This window comes from Mytilus edulis, chromosome 7 (assembly GCF_963676685.1).
Source record: "Mytilus edulis chromosome 7, xbMytEdul2.2, whole genome shotgun sequence".
Classification (NCBI taxonomy): Eukaryota; Metazoa; Mollusca; class Bivalvia; order Mytilida; family Mytilidae; genus Mytilus; species Mytilus edulis.
The window spans coordinates 39,980,890-39,999,373 of record NC_092350.1 but is presented as its reverse complement, the minus strand read 5'-3'; the positions used below and the strand labels follow the sequence as shown (position 1 = coordinate 39,999,373).

The 18,484-nt window shown below is 30.6% G+C and overlaps 1 protein-coding gene across 13 annotated transcripts in view; it reads right to left on the bottom strand.

Annotated features, from left to right (window-relative positions):
* Positions 1 to 18,484, bottom strand: part of LOC139482682 (tumor protein p53-inducible protein 11-like) — a 202,034-nt gene that overhangs the window by 56,229 nt on the left and 127,321 nt on the right. For 2 of the 13 annotated variants that reach the window (XM_071266735.1, XM_071266734.1), the window contains exon 1: positions 5,110 to 5,140. The exons of 9 other annotated variants lie outside the window; for them this stretch is intronic. Coding sequence is in view for 2 of the 4 variants with exons in the window: in XM_071266743.1 (XP_071122844.1) it covers positions 5,110 to 5,141 (32 nt within the window). In the remaining 2 variants the exon portion in view is untranslated. Of the gene's footprint in view, positions 1 to 5,109; positions 5,796 to 18,484 lie in introns of those variants that run through there. 2 more of the 13 variants (XM_071266743.1, XM_071266747.1) reach the window with 2 other exon arrangements.

The window sequence follows — 18,484 nt, the reverse complement described above, 5'->3', positions numbered from 1 at the left end:
CAGTTTATCTCTATCTATAATAATATTCAAGATAATAACCAAAAACAGCAAAATTTTCTTAAAATTACCAATTCAGGGGCAGCAACCCAACAATGGGTTGTTCGATTTATCTGAAAATTTCAGGGCAGATAGATCTTGACCTAATAAACAATTTTATCCCGTCAGATTTGCTCTAAATGCTTTGGTTTTTGAGTTATGAGCCAAAAACTGCATTTTACCCCTATGTTCTATTTTTAGCCATGGCGGCCATCTTGGTTAGTTGGCCGGGTCACTGGACACATTTTTTAAACTAGATACCCCAATGATGATTGTGGCCAAGTTTGGTTTAATTTGGCCTAGCAGTTTCAGAGGAGAAGATTTTTGTAAAAGTTAACGCCGGACGACGGACGCAGGACGACGCCGGACGCCGGACGCCAAGTGATGGGAAAAGCTCACTTGGTCCTTCGGGCCAGGTGAGCTAAAAAGTACTATATTTTTCCAGTTTCAAATCTTAGTGTTCCTTTCCAAAAACTCTGCCTGACATATAAAATAATCATTAGCTGTTTTGCCATAATTCCTACAGAGGCATATTTGACCAAACCAAAATTTGACTGTCATTTGAGACAGCTTAAATGAGATCTCTAAATTCATAGAACTCAACTTAAAGTTACAGTCAACAAAGGAGTAAATTGGCAGTAGCTAGTTATAGAGGAAACAAATTAATTGAATGAGAACAAACATGGCTTTAAAAATTAGGACCATCAATTATAATTTTAGAAGCAGGAATCTAATGTATTTTGAATGATATTTCAAAACTTACACCAAAACAATGTAATTTTGATTGACTGAATTTATTCAACACTTCTACACCAATGCCTTCTGATAGTTGATAGTCAGATGGGCTCACTAAACTATGGGTTAAATGTATCCATGAAAACTGTAAGACACATTGGTTGCCATTTATCCTGATAACAGTCTTCATTTGCAGTTTCTTATATACAGATGGAACCCCTTGTTTTTGATCAAAATGTTTTTATCGCCATTAAGTTGTCCACAAATGTTAATCTCTTGGGACCAACAATAATGCCCCCTTCCATCAGACCCTGGATTGGTTACTTAATAGCATGACTGTTCTTATTTCATAAAGAATGTTATTTTATGCTAAGAATAATAAGAAAAAATATTTTGAAACTGCCTCATCTGAAAGAAAAAGTTTGAAAATTGAAGAGCCTAGCCATCATAATTAGCCAATGGTCAGAGGTTGATCTGACTTGAGACAAACACATTAACATATGATGGGGTTAAACTTATGAAATTGTTGTTTTTTAGAACTCAATTCTCCCAATACATATCCAACTTGCAAGTATAATGAACCAAAGTTAAAATCAATTTTAATCTAGGAAGTTTTCTATTCGACTTCAAAGAAAATATTACAATCACTCTTCACTCTACAGATTCAATAAATGCTAAGTGTGAATACATGAATGACTTTGTTCTTTGATTCTTTGTTCCAGCATGCAACTTAATTCATATTTTCTTGACTTCAACAGAAAATCTGAGTTGTTTTATTTTGGTTGATCGATCCAATTATGTAAATCTAAAATGTTTGAATACATAATGATTCAAGATAGTGAAAGTGATTCTGAATTGCTGGGATAACAGAACTGGTAATGACTTTTTCTAAATCAATGTTCTATGTCGCTATGACAAAAATACACCTAAAATCATTACAATTCTATCCATCTTCTATGTGCTCAGTAACGGAATGATAATTTTGGAGAAAAAAAATCTTGAGTCTTTTGACATGAAAGAAAATATAATGTATACATAAATGTAAAGAATTAGATAATGCTAGATGTTTTGATCATTCATAATAAACTTAATCAATCAAAGTCTTCTATTTTTCTCTAGTCAAAGATGACATTGATAATATTACAAGGTTTAGTATAATATATATACCCTTATCTACTATTTTGATACTCATGAATTCAACTGACAATCAATTAGCATCACAAACTTAAAGCTTAAAGACAGAAACATAAAAATAGATATGGTATTATAACTAAATGTGACAACTATTCATCAAGACCACAGGACAGAGATATGATGACTTATTATAACTTGACACCGTGTAAGTCAAAGAGAGTCTTATATATTGAGCAACATGAGGGGTGCGATCATGTGGAGTAGGATCTGCTTAACCTTCCAGAGCACCTGAGATCACCCCAGATTTTGTAGGGGTTCATGTTCATAGCTAAGTTTTGGGTTTTATGTACTATTGTTTGTTTTTCTTTTTTTAGCCATTGCATTTTCAGTTTATTTTGGACTTTTTTTCTTAGTTTAAATGCATTTGATATCTTTTGCCTATCTCTCATAGGTTATATTGTTATGTGCTCTTAAATCTGTTGCTGTATTGTTTATATCAGCAGGCTTGCGCCTTTGGCTATACCTTTAATTTTTATATTTTGTATTCTTGTAACCACATGGCAATATTTAACCTTTAAGAATTTTACATTACTAGTCACTTGGTGCTTGCATTAATGGAAAAGAAATGATAGGGTAAATAAATTAATGATAAATTTCACTATATGCACTTAAAAAAATCCATAAGCAAAGGAACAGCAATATCAAGAAAGGCTGTGTTGGGACTTCTACAAATTAAAAACCCACAAGCAAAGGAATGGCAATATCAAGAAAGGCTGTGTTGGGACTTCTACAAATTAAAAACCCACAAGTAAAGGAACAGCAATATCAAGAAAGGCTGTGTTGGGACTCCTACAAATTAAAAACCCACAAGCAAAGGAATGGCAATATCAAGAAAGGCTGTGTTGGGACTTCTACAAATTAAAAACCCACAAGCAAAGGAATGGCAATATCAAGAAAGGCTGTGTTGGGACTTCTACAAATTAAAAACCCACAAGCAAAGGAATGGCAATATCAAGATAGGCTGTGTTGGGACTTCTACAAATTAAAAACCCACAAGCAAAGGAATGGCAATATCAAGAAAGGCTGTGTTGGGACTTCTACAAATTAAAAACCCACAAGCAAAGGAACAGCAATATCAAGAAAGGCTGTGTTGGGACTTCTACAAATTAAAAACCCACAAGCAAAGGAACAGCAATATCAAAAAAACCTGTGTTGGGACTTCTACAAATTAAAAACCCACAAGCAAAGGAATGGCAATATCAAGATAGGCTGTGTTGGGACTTCTACAAATTAAAAACCCACAAGCAAAGGAATGGCAATATCAAGAAAGGCTGTGTTGGGACTTCTACCAATTAAAAACCCACAAGCAAAGGAACAGCAATATCAAGAAAGGCTGTGTTGGGACTTCTACAAATTAAAAACCCACAAGCAAAGGAATGGCAATATCAAGATAGGCTGTGTTGGGACTTCTACAAATGAAAAACCCACAAGCAAAGGAATGGCAATATCAAGAAGAGCTGCATGGTGACTCCTACCAAATAAAATCTATTAATTAGGTTTCCTGTCTTCTCCCTGCATTCACGCCTATAAAAAAATGGCTACCATGTTATATACAACAGTGATGTGGCATTAAACACCAACAATCACTCATTCAATCAATTAAGTATCAACCTAAGATACATAATGTTTTTCAGATTTTAAGTCAACAAAAAACAACCAGTGTATTTTAAAAAAGGATTTGGTGGCCATGTCTTTCATGAACAAAAAAGAGGAAGTTACTTGCTAAATGATTTTCAATACATTATTCTAGACAAGCCTTTTTACAGAAATAGATATTTTTTTTAATTTCTTATAATAGAATACACTATTTCACTGATCTGTATATATTAGTAAATGTTAGGAGAATTTCAAGTAGCAGATCCAAGATTTTCAAAAAGGACAATGTTTTAGTTATTTAAAGGGGGTGGAGGTGGGAGGAACATGTGAATGACACAGCAATCCAACAACCAAATTAAGCAAAAAGACATCAATAGACAGGTATATACACAATATTTCAAGCTGAAGTTTTGTAAAAAAAAAAACCAAACATAATGCTGAGTAAGCTCTTCCAATATACAACGAAAAATTTACTTAAAATAAACCAGATTTAATCTTTAAATTCTTTGATGAAAAATCTAAAATAATGTCAAGTGCTGTGTTCCATTGTTCATAAAAATACTACTTAAATAAACCAGATAATATCAAAGCAGCTTTAACATACCATTTAAGGGTGACTTCCTCAGCAATGAAACATGAGGATTACTTTCATAGTTGTGAATAATGTAACAGCTCAACTTTAATACAACTTTGTTGACATCTTTTCTATCTGACTATAGTTACTGTTGTCAAAACTTTATGAGATATATATGAAAATAAAATCTTCCAAAAAAGCTTTAAACAAAATTTACAAATGTTATCATTCTGTTTGTTTGAAAAAGACAAAACATGTTTCAAATGCAACTCATTTGATTGGGAAATTTCTGCCATTACTCTATTTTTCAAATTTGTAGGCCAGCAAACATACATACTTGAATTATTGCCTGCATGACATACATAGAATTTAGAATAAATAGAGTCCCAAAACAATTTACTGCAAAACAACAAATCTTCAAAACTTTACATACTACCACTTTGTTTTATATTTAAGTTTTGAAAATCTTAGAAGCATACTTGAGTAATTATACAACATCAAAAGTGCTGATGACCAGGTAGACAGGCTGACAGACAGACAGTGATAACTTTCTGGGCATCATTAAAATTAAGAACAGTTAAAATAAGCTATATAATCAAGAACAAACATTGCAAATTTCCTTTTCATGTGAACAATGCAACAGTTTGAACATCACAAAAAAGCTACTTTTATTCTTTAATAATATGGACATGAAGAGCGTCTATTTAGTACTCATAAAATTCTGAATCAAAGATATCCTATAGGGTTTACTGCCAAATTTTCCATTATACTGAATTTATTACATAAGAATACCAGCTCACAGGTAAATTAAATTTCAATGAATTACTTTCCAAAATAGTTTCTATCAATTTCAAATGTCTTTCAAGAATTTAATTAAACTTGTAAATTTCATCTAGCTTCCTCTTCCTTAAAATTTAATTAAAACATTTAATTTTAACAATTGTTAAGTTTTAAAATAAATCTAATATACTTACTCTCGACCTGAGGATTTTGCTAATTCATCCATGTTTGAGGGATAAAACAAAACAGGTCACATGACACAATAGGAAATTGACAATTTAATTATTTCCTGGTCTGAAGCTTGGGCCGTATTAAATTTCGTCTTCTCGGTAAGGAAACCAACAACTTAATACAATAAATCAGATTAGTGTAAAAAAAGAAATAATTGTTTTATATCATTTATCGGTTATTCTAATGATTATGTCCTCCTCGTCTATTGAGAGTGTTAATTGAATGATATGTCTCAAAAGATTGACTTTAACACAATCAATCTAGGTGTATGTTCATTGGTCCTGATTCTGAATACTGTAAAAGCCGAAATTTTCATGGAGGATTTATTTTCTCTATTTCATGGGAAGAATATATCCATCAAATTAAAATCCCTACGAAAAATTTAACACACATATAATATCACTTCCATTTACTGGAAACCATGAAATAAAATCCGCATGAAATCTTATATAGAGACAAAACCATGAAATTTTAACCCCATGAAAATTAATGTTTCTGCAGTATCATATGTAAGATTATCATCATCATTAATAAGTAATTGTTACCTACATAAGAATATTGCCAAGCTTCTGATAGAAATAAAAGCTAATAAGATGTCCATCAGGTTGTATTATTATAGTAGACAAGATGTCTGTAGGAAAGTAGTCATACAAGATTCATTCTCTCATTAAATGGTTAGTCACTGGTCAGTGTAATCTTCCTTTGACAATAAATAAGAAAAATCACTGCATTATTAAGGCTGCAAATCCTTGCAATAAATGGACATTAAATATTCTCTCAGTAATACATAGTCAAAGATTGTTGCTGCTATTCATGTAACCCTATAAAAGTAAGAGGTTCATCAAACATAGGGCTAAAATTGGCCTAAAGATTTTAATGTTTTAAAGTCAGGCCAATTAATACTAATTACCCAAAGATATAACTGTGATATTTTTATAGTAAGATAAGTGATCTATGGCACCTCATAAATTTTCTTTGGTACCTCCCGAGTTCTCTTTGGCACCTCACATTATCATTACAAAGTTCAGACATTTAAATTTTGCATTAATTGTGTCGAAATATACAGTATGTTAATTTACATATTTTACAAGCATTTTTATAATTTAGTTTAATAACTGAACCTGATTTTTTTTTATTACTAAGGATCAATATTAGCCACTTGGACCTTCTTTTTTTTTAGAGAATTTTTCTAAAGCTTTCAGGTCAGAAAATGCAGAAAATTGTTTGTGTTTAAAAAATTCTCATGAACTGTTTTTGGAGCAGTACTTCAGAATTGGAAAGGGATACATTTCCAGTGAATAAGCTATAAATTCCGTAATTTGTTCGTGAAATTCATTTATCTTTTTTACATAGTACTGTCTAAAACTATAGGGAAAACGGTAGTATTTAATTTTCCCAGCATTAGGTTGGCCTTTTGTGTACCCAAGGCAGGTGAAGGAAGTCAAATTAGGAGCGCCGTGATTGAATGTAAGGGTACAATATATTTTTTATTTATCTATGAATAACTGCAGTGTGTATATTTACAACATAAATTTTGAAACCTATTGAAATATTTACTACAGAATTATTTGAAAAGACTTGCAAAATTTCATAAATTTGGTGCAAAATGACGGTGGGCATGGATAACATAAACAGGCTCCGTTGGAAGTTGGTCATGATACTATTTGGCTTTAATTTTTAAAACACAATAATAAAGTACTAACACAACATATAACTGTTTTATCCAGGTTTTTATCTTAAAAAGTTGTAAATTTAGAAAATGTTAATATTGTCGCCTATGGCAGAATAAATAGTACCGTTTTCCCTATAGGTTATGTGAAAAGGGAAATAACTCAAAAACAGTTTTGTGACTAGATTGTCATGAATGTTAACAACTGCACTGTTTAAGAAGAATCTGATATATAATGCAATTATATCACAAAACAATATAATAGAAGATATATGAGCATTAAAAATGTTCTGTTTTCATCTCTAAATAACGATAATATGGAGCATTTTTGGGGGCTTTAATTATAAAAGATCGAAATTTTAAAAATGCATCCATCATAATGTTTTTACAAAACATTGCAAAATCATACAAAAAAAATTTGTATTTTTGTTTACTTTTAATGAGTATGACGTAACTAAAATTATTGTCAAGGGAGTTAATGACTTGTATGTATTAAGGAACAGTCTAGCTGATAAGAAAAACTAGTGGATGTAAAAAAAAAAAAAACAATTATGTGACTATTTTATATTTTCTTATAGTACTTGTAATGATATATGTTATATTAACAATTGCATTAATATGATTGTTTGTACTTGTACTTTCAAATTTGCAAAGGTATCACCTCCTCCAAAACATTTGAATATAGTCTTATAAGAATGTGAATGTTGTTTAAATTTAGATATTATATGTTTGTAATGATTGTCATGTTTGTCTTGGTAACAATCCAATATTTGGATTTTACACCAATAAAATGATTTGATTTGATTTGATTTGATTTACAAATGAATTGATAAACAATCACAGCAAACTTCAAAATAAAATATTGGAAAGGTCACATTCAGATAAAGACTACAGGACAAACTGGTTTTGAGGCTCTTTCTATCAAAAAAGGTTACTGGTACAGTTGTACCAAATAAGGGTATATTAATTGTTGGGTGTTAATTTTCCAGTGAGGTATATAACATGCATGTTCGAGACCAGAACAAATTAACAATCAAAGCAATAGGTAGGTCCTGCAGGGTGTGCAAGATGAAGGTTGAAAAAAATTAGACTGACACTGGAAGAATAGGGTATTTTGGAATTGGGATAGGGACACAAACTGTGCCTTGAAGTGGGCCAATGTGTCTGACTTAACATTCAAAGGAAACCAAAGTGCCCTTTTTTCTATTCTACAGTCACACTTTGAGGACTCCTCCCAAATAAGTGCAAGTATTTACCATTCAAATTATTTCCTTAGTCATCACTATAAATCAAATAAACATGTTGCAGCCATTTTGATATTCAGGTCTGAAAATCTTAAATAACCGATAATATAACATGTATATACAACTATAAGCTGCGAACTTCATTCTGTTTATCTAAAGATAATATGAGGATAACTTGTTATTGTACTTATGAGGTTTTAGTCTTGAAGAAGACCACAAAATATTAATGTGTGTTACTGAAGCTGTAGTAATAAATATACATGATACTTATATTACAGACAGTTTTATCAATCTAATGCATGAGCAGAATTCAGATTGAAGTTGGCAAGTCAGTTCAAAAATGTGTGCACTGAAAGCAACAATCTTTAGCTAGGAAGCATGAGTTAGAATTTGTTTCTGGATAATTGGTAATTTAATAAATTCATAACTTTTGATAATATAGAGTGACATTTAAATATAAGCCAATATATATAAACATATTCAAAGAAAGATAACTGTGATTTTATGTCATCTACATTGTAGCATTGATGAGAAGAGTTTACTAGCCTGCAATTGTATGACTACTTTTTGTAGTAAGAAAATAGGCAATGTAGCATTGAGTCATCGTGTTTAAACAATCTGCCAGTATAAAATTGTACATGGACTGATTTTCATGGTATTATCCTACTCATTTTTCACTATTTTAAATTGATTATTTCTTAATATCAAATTGTAAAGAGACGCTTTAAATTAAGTAATTAAACAACCTTTCTACTAAGAAACACCATAAAAAGCACAAACAAATTGAATCAGAACATTCATTTATGACCTGCTTGCCCGTGTTTTGTGGGGAAAATTGGGTTGATTATTCAGGGAATGACGGCTGGGAGTGAGCCCCATCTTATGAGAGTCATTTGCAAAAAATTTCTGGATCCGCCTGTGCCTTTAATGTTAAAAAAAGTGTTTTGAAGACCAATATTCCTCTTAAAAAATGTCATTTCACTAAATCATTACAGATGATCTGTGTAATCACACTGCAATCATTCTTGTTAAATTAACCTTCAAAATGATCAATCTCAATCTAAATTTCCATGGATTGATTTCTCGAAATTAATTGAGGTAAACAGCTCTCACTACAAATTCAGTTTAAATAAATGAAGTGACAAACATTTAAATTCTAGCAATTCAAAACCACCAATCAAAATCTATTCTAAATCACTTCATGGTATTGAGACGGCTAATATGATAAATCTCCAGACAAAGTCTTTAGAAAGGCAATAAATTTTGTATCAGTTTCAATGTAATTTGTCCATTTCTTATACCTAATCAATTCATTCATATCTAAGACGAGAACTTTGTAACCATTCAATATTATCTTCTCTCCTTAAGCTAAATGTTATAATAAAGACAAATAGAGAAAACGTTAAAGCTATGAGAGTAAATCACTTTTTTTCATGCGTCAGCAGTGAAACACGATTAACGATTCTATCATTTCCCTGAAAACAGGAAATGATGGCCATTTGATTGGCTAGTTGGACTGGACAGTAGAAAACATTATTATCCAATATGGTCATGACAGAATTAATAGTGGTTTTATCTCACAGCTGAAAAGGATTTATAGTAATGACCAATTTCAGCTGATTTTCTGGAACAGCGAAAAGATTTCAGGTGCACTCAGGTTAACAACTTGGGTTGTAATACAAATTAAGAGCATCTTGAAGATCTTTATTTCATGGAAGAAAACCTTTCTTATATGGTGAATTCTTAAGTCATAACCTCAAATTTTAGGTATAAGCTTAACTCTTGAAAGGTGAAAATGAAAACCATCAATATCGAACATGACCTCCATTCTGTCATCAGTAACAACAAATTAAAATTTGAAAAGCTTTGGTTGAACAGTTAATGAGTAAATGCAGGGACACTGCCCGCACCCCATACATCCCTAAATCAATAATCAAATCTTTACTTCATAAATCTGGTGAAAAATAAGTTTTTCTGCCTTACTAAGGTACATACCATAGGAAAATCCTATAACCTTTAACTGGTAATTTCTGTGTCATTTGCTCTCTTGTGGAGAGTTGTCTTGTTGGCAATCATACCACATCTTCTTATTTTTTTTTAATATACATAACTATTAAAGACAGGTTCTAATCAACACAATACAATATAAAAGACATTGTAATATTGATTGAGACACCTGACAAATATCATAAACTAACATTTCCAATCACAATAGTAATGAAGGTGTTAAGTTAAGCTATAAAAATCTTTGATGACACTGTAACTTCTCCATAAAATATTCAATTGCTACTTTTGATGTTTCTGATGTCAATGTTGGAATTTGCTGCTTTGACAATTTTATTTCATTATTCAGGTATTAATTGTTTTTAGAAATGGAAAAAAAAGGTAATAAATCTGAAATAAAAGTGAATTTTCCATGAAATCTGAATTAAGGTTTACATTTGAATTATTTAGTTAAACAAACTACATACACAAGTTCTTAGCTGAAGGGAATTATTAAGGGGAAAATTGACTTTGAGTCAATGTTTGGGAATACTGAAAAGCATTTCAGAATGACTTCAAACAAAAAATGGGAAATACCTGGATAACAGTTTATGTCAAAAGCAACACAAAAGGAATACTGAGAGCAATAAAAGGTCAGAGGTAATTATTTAGAGAAACAGAATAAAAAGGACTATTAGCTGTCATTGTGAATCAATTGTAAACAAAAATGGTCAAAGTCCCATAATTCCCCCTAAAATGGTTGAATAAAAAATGTACAGTACGGTAAAAAAACCTTTAATGACGAACGATCTTACTAAGTATGAAAGCTAGTTCTGTCCAATGGTCACTATAAAAAAGAAGATGTGGTATAATTGCCAACGAGACAACTATCCACCAAAGACCAAAATGACATAGACATTAACAACTATAGGTCACCGTACGGCCTTCAACAACGAGCATTCTTATATTTTGGATGGACAAAGATAAGAACTATATATCCCTCATGGCGTCTTAGATATTGTCAATGAGACAGGTACCCTTATTCAACACTTAAAAAAACCAACACACACATATCTTATATATAAATATGGTGATGAACTGATCAGCTACTAATATACGTAAAACAGAATTGCAAGCTTCAATTTGCCCAGATGGATTTAAAAGGACTATAGTTGTTAATTTCTGTGTTAATTTGGTCTCTTGTAAAGAGTTGTCTCATTGGCAATCATACCACATCTTCTTTTTTTTTATATGCCAGTACATCTACAAACTTGATTTTAGGCAAAGCAATTGCAATTTATCTATCACTCCCAAACATATATTATATTGCTTTTAAGACTTCTATAAAGTTGTGAATGAAAATCATAAAATATCTCTTTACAAAAACTATTTTTGTTTTTTGTTTTTGTTTTATATTTCATGGGAATTTTGTCTGCAGGAGATTCACCCTTTATCATTTCTTTACCAATCTAAAACATCCCACACGAATAGATGTTCTGAGACCGTCATTGTCCAGTCTTTTAGAACATAATGCCCAATGCACTTAAAGAATATTGTAAGATTGCCATCGATAAATAAAACTTAGTATGATAAAATGTTACGCTAATATTATAAAACGTACAACACAAAAGAAAAGTTTTTTGGACTTATTTTTCACAATCAGAAATTTTTTATTGGATTTCTAGAAAAGTGCCTTTTTATAACATAAGGAGATGCTATGTCAGACAGGGTCAAAATCAGATTTATGAAGATTTCTTTACACACTTAATATTTCTTTCTGTTGAAATAATATAACTTTAATATTCTCATGAACGTGATGGCTTTGGTTAATAGTTTAATTTCAATCAAACAAACTGCTCTAAAAATTTGTAAAAACTCCAATTTTATGACATATGTAAAAAAACATGAAATTGTGAGAAATAAAGCTGCATTTGAGACTGGCCTTTATGTCTGATGTCTTAATATAAAAAAAAAACACCATTGAACTATTTTTGAATAATGTATCTGGCTTTCGTTTCTTTCTACTTACATTTTCCTATAACATAGGAATAAGGCAAGTCTTCAATCTATACATGTATAAACGTAATTACTTTAAATAAGGCATTCAAAGGAGTTAAAATTGTATCTAAGCAAATATGTACCTATCATGCCCATTTAAGTCCACAGTTAAGTAGTTAAATTAAAAAAACATTATGACATTAAAAAGAGAAGCAGTAGCTTAAAATTTCCACTTGAGCTTTTTTTTGAAGTTTGCAAGTAAATTATGTGCTGCTAATTAATAGGTTTGGTTACAGACATTGTACTGTACATTGGTTACAATCTGTCCTCAAGCAAATACATTGCAATAGCTAATTTCTTACCTTGGCCAGAAATGAGTCTTCTGGGACTGAATAATGCAGGATTTTCATAGAGACTTCCATAAATGTGCCCCATTGAATTCTTTACCAACCAAACACTTTATTTTAAATACCAGGATTTATTTACCAGTAATCATGCACTAAAACTGGGTCTATATATTTGTTGCCATTGATAAATCAATGTTGTTTACTAATGCATTATATGTAGTACTTGATTTACCAATCAAAATTATATGAAGAATGTCCTATATTTCTTCTTTTGTCATAATATTTTAACTGAGATCTATCATCCCCTATCACTTTTTGAAGTTATCTGCCATACTTTTAATGTAAGTATAGATTTACAGAGGCCTTAAATCTACTGTGATGTTTCCCCTATGACAAAAGCTTTTATCCTTATATATTTGTATACACAGTGTGATCTGACGAGTTGATAGATGATACAGGAAATAGATGGAGTGTCGTTATATACAGGCGGAAGTCTGGGTAAACTTTACTTTCATTAAAAATAAGATCCTATATCAAATAATCCGAAGGTCATTTTATTAATACTCTATAGCTGCTTTTGGTTGGAAATAAAGTTAAACAATCGTCAACGTCAAAATGATCAATTAGTAGGTTGCATTGGCTCGAAAAATATATCAATTTTAATAACACTGGAAATTAATAACCAGATATTCCCAAGACACTCCTTGGTATTGTTATACTTTATAAATTGCATTTTACAATTTGATTTTACTAATTTAATAAATCCAATAGATAAAACATTGAGTAAATTATAAAAGGTTAAGGGAAATAATTTCCGTAACTTTATAATAATTATTAAAGTACAATTATTGTGGAAAATTTTATCTTATATCACTATTTTTGAACTCAGAGTAAACTCATAAAAATGTTTCAGAATTATAACTTACAAAATATTTACTAGAGTAAAAATGAACAATTCTATTCTGGTCTCAAGGTGGTTTTAGAGGTTTATTTATTCATACAGGAGAAGACAAAAAATTGAATTAGATATTTGATGTAAATTGTAAATTCAAAAAGTTTTACAATGTAACAAGAATTTCCTGGTTAATTTTGTACAGTATCTTTAAACCAGTAAGAATTCAAAACACTTATTCTATGGCCTGAGACAACATTTGAATATTCATTGTATTGTACAGTGTTTTTTGTGTTTCAAATTATTACCAAAACATTCGAATACATTTGAACTATCATTTTACATGTTTAAAGGGGCACTAGCTACGAGATAGATAACAAAATCTAAAGTTTGATTTTTTTCTGTTCAATCAATAATGAAAGTGAAATCATGTGAAATAACAATTCGCTTTTGCAGCCAAAAAGGTTCAATTTTGTCAAATTACGCTAAAAAACATTGATAATTAGTAATTCACTTGCAAGTGAATGAGTCGACCTCTTTAAATCTTCAATTTAACCCCTAGCTAGAGATTGACAACGCATGCATTGTACGTGTACTGGTTATTTAAAGAAAAAGAATGTCAACAATGAAAGTGAAACTACGGTAAATCATTTGGTTAATAATTCGATGCACATAAAATCATTCTTATACGGTTAAAAACAATGAGAAACATCTATTTTTAATCTATAAAATAAAATCAAACAGATCTATAAAAATTCATTTGCACGTGTTGGTTTAATCTATTCATATCTTTATTTATGTTTACATCGCTTATATGGTCATCTGAGGTCAAATCGATAGTTAATTAGATGGCGTCTGGGCTAAAATACACACAAAACGAACCTATATATTATCTACCCCATGCTCTTTAAATTGTTCATTTTAGACTTTTGATAGTTTGGATAAATGTTTTACATTGTTATAAATCAAATATGAGAATTTGAGTCAAATCGGTGACCATGAATTTGACAGCTAGTGCCCCTTTAATTTCAAAAGAATATTCTATAAAATATTAACTGTTTCTAAGTATTAATTAATAATAAGTAAAAGAAACTTTCAATATAACCTTGCTTAGTAACAGATATAGCAACAAAACAACAGATAGTTGAACTACTTAAACACTGGAAATACACAAGAGAGCATTTCTACAGACTAATGAATAATTTTAATAGTAACACGAATTTGACTAGACTAATTGCAATGTTTATCCACTGTGAAAAACATGAAAAAAAAAATATCCTTCAAAACACAAGATTTACAAAAAAATATATGCTTCTCTCTAACTAGTTATAGTTAAGTAGCTGTCAAACACAAGTTTTGATAACTTAATTAGTAATAAAACCAGTGTTTTGTGTCCAATTACCTCTTTATCAAGGGTGAATAACTCTACTTTCAAATCTCCTTCTAATGTTTAATTCCCACTTCAACCAAGATCAGTTTCTCCAATCAATATTGTATGAAATCTTACAAGTTATAAGTGTTTTCTGACAGAAGAAAATCTTGGTATTAAAGTGATGTAGTAATATTAAGTGACGATTTATTGTGAGATGAATATTTTGAAAAACAGTTTTCAGTGGGAGGAAAACAAACAAAAATAATACAATCTTCATCTTCTATATTCAGTTTTGACTTGACAATCATTTTCCAAAACTAATCTATAAGATGGAAATGTTATAGAACTCTTAACATTACAATAACAAACAGTTATAAAATAATAGAAGTAGGGCATGGATCATGAACCATTAAAGAGCTTAAGTTTCAACAAGAATCCTGTAGTCTTTTAAGTGTAAGTTGTTATCTTTCTGCCCTATCTAAGAGTTGTCTTTCTTGACATGTTTACCTGGATGTCCATCATTGCTGGCACCTTGCCACTGCTGCAGATAATATCATAAATGACATGCAATTAAGTAGTCTATAATGAATGACTCTCACTTATTATCGATATCTTGTATTTTTTTTTAAGGCAATGGAAACTGTCCCTAAAATGGCAAAAGCCTTAAAATGGCAATATATGTAATCCCTAAAAGCACCAAAAACAATGAAATAAATAAAATTCCTATGAGGCAAATGATAAAATCCCTTAAATGGTAGATACATATCCTAAAATAGCAATAGATACAATTCCTTAATTGGCAATGAATATAACCCCTACAATTGCAATGGATACAATCCCTAAAATGGCAATGGAAATAATCCCTAATTAAGCAAAAATCTAAAAAGGCAATATATGCAATCCTTAATATAGCAATAGATTCAATCCTTTGAAGTTGGAATTGCTTCCTATTAAAGTCACACTATATAAGTGTTTACTAAATTTTTTTTAATTTCCAATTCAAATTGTTAAAGCATTAATGATTCACCATTTTTTTCAACATGCAGTTACCAGAATAGGAAATGTTGTAAAATATTAGATCACAGTTTGAAAACAAGAGGCTCTCAAGAGCCTGAATCGCTCACCTGAATTTTTTTGGTTTAATCTCATATCAATGATTATTTTGGCTTTTCAATTTATTTAAATGTTCTTTGAATCGTCCTATTTTCTTCAAAAGCAAAAAAAAAATCATTTTCTCCTATGTTCTATTTTAGCCATAGGAGCTATGTTTCTTGACATACAAGGAAATGAAATATAAAATTTATACTAGATACTCTGAAACTCTAAAACTCATTTAGCCTAAGTTTGGCTGAAATTGATACAGCAGTCTTAAAAGGGCAATAACTCCTTAAGAGGTCAATTGACAATTTTGGTCAAATTGACTTATTTGTAGATCTTACTTTGCTTAACATTTTTGCTATTAACAGTTTATCTGTATCTATAATAATATTCAAGATAATGACCAAAAACTGCAAAATTTCCTTAAAATTACCAATTAAGTGGCAGCAACCCAATATTGAGATATAAGCCAAAAACTGCATTTGACCCCAATGTTCTATTTTAAGTAACAGCGGCCATGTTTTTGGACGGATCAAAAATCGAAGCACACACTTTGTGCAGGATACTCTAAGGAACAATCATGCTAAGTTTCATTCAAATCCATTCAGTAGTTTCAGAGGAGAAGATGTTTGAAAAATTGTTAACGACGACGACGACGTCGACGACGACGACGGACGCCAAGTGATGAGAAAAGCTCACATGGCCTTTTAGGCCAGGTGAGCTAAAAAAATGCTTCCAAAGATTATGTTATTCAAGTTTTCATAAGCATACCATACCCTCTTTGTATTTCTTTACATCAGTGGTGCTAATGTTAAATTTGATATGATAATCCAAACAAGCCTAATACTCTATTTTATTCCACATGACTCAATTTAAAAGAAATGTTTCCACTTAATGGCTGCAATTGAGTAAAGAGTTCAAAATAAAACAATATTTGGAAGATTTAGTTTGTAAATGCTATTCTAATCTATTCAGGAAACAGACGAGACATGCTTTAATCTAACCAACTTATTGACAATACATGTTTTTACCATTATTCAATCAAGAAACCAATTCCATTCCCAACACAAACACAATAACCATTATTTGAAATAATCATATCTCAATCTAAATTGTAATCGCAATCTTCTAACATAGAGGAGCTATGTAGTAGTTAATGTCGATATTATGAAACATGAAGGAAAAAGGCAAGAGTAAATGTTGCAGAATCTCATAGCAATTATTGATGGACTTATATATATCTTAATTCAGTTTTTTTTATACTTTTAATCACTAGAAAAAACGTCAGGGATTATACAGAATAACTGAAATGATACTAAAATATATAACATATTGAAATATCTTAAAAGTTAACCTTAATATATCATAATAATAACTTAATATTGTAAAACGTTAGGCATAATTCATTAATATGAAGGACACAAAAATATTGAAATGTTATACACAAAATAATTAAATGATAAGCACAATATAATTAAATGATAAGCAAAATATATATAGAATAATTGATGATTTGTTTTTAATACTGACTTTATCAGTAATAATATCAAGCGAGCCCTTTTTGATATTGACTGTATTAGTATTAATAATATCAAGCGAGCCCACACGGGTGGGTTGATGAAGTAAGTATGAAAATATTAAATCGCATAATGATTATTCTTTTTATCGTATTGTTTTAGCAATTGTTTTAGGTTGAGAATTTGAATAAAATGAAATTATCATTAAAACTATTTTTATGCGTACAGTCGTTTTGATAAATGTTAATGTTATGTATAATATTTTAATATTAATTCTAATATGACGTGCTTCTTTAGCTTTGTAAACAACACTGTGATAAAATTCTCGATAAAATATACTTAGCGCAGACTCAGAGATATGCATAATAATGGCTGTTACAATATCCTTCCCACGTAAATCTACATGTATTGGAACCTATTTGCAGATCCTTTGTCGATTTAATTGTTTTAAAAAGTGCAATTAAACAAGAATGTGTCCAAAGTACATGGATGCTCCACTTGCACTATTATTTTACATGTTCAATAGACCGTGGAATGGGTAAAAAATCGAATTTGGCATTAAATTAGAAAGATCACACCATAGGGAACATGTGTACTAAATTTCAAGTTGATTGGACCTTGACCAAAAACTTTAACCTGAAACTCACACTTTAATTTTCTATGTTCAGTGGTCCGTGAAATTGGGGTCAAAAATTTAACTTGGCTGTAAAATTAAAAAGATCATATCATAAGGAACATGTGTACTAAGTTTCAAGTTGATTGGACTTCAGCTTCATTAAAAACTACCTTGACCAAAAACTTTAACCTGAAGCGGGACAGAGGGACGAACGAACGAACGAACGGACAGACAGACGGACGGACGAACAGACGCACAGACCAGAAAACATAATGCCCCCTACTATCGTAGGTGGGTATCGTAGGTGGGGCATAAAAAGACAAAATAACTTGTTATTCTTATTCGTATGCATAATAAAAAGAAGTAATGCACAAGAGCTCGGAGAAATCAACAAAATAAAAATTAAATAAAATTCCGCGAAAGTCTATTAACCTTTTTGGCGCATTTAAGTCATTTCAAAACATGACGTCATACAAATGAAACCGCTAAACTTGAAAGTTTTCTGTTACGTGAACCATCGGAATTCGTATGATATTGTATTAAAACTGATTTTTTTAGGTAGGTTTTGTTTTATTTTCTATTCTATTGCATTATTTGCATAT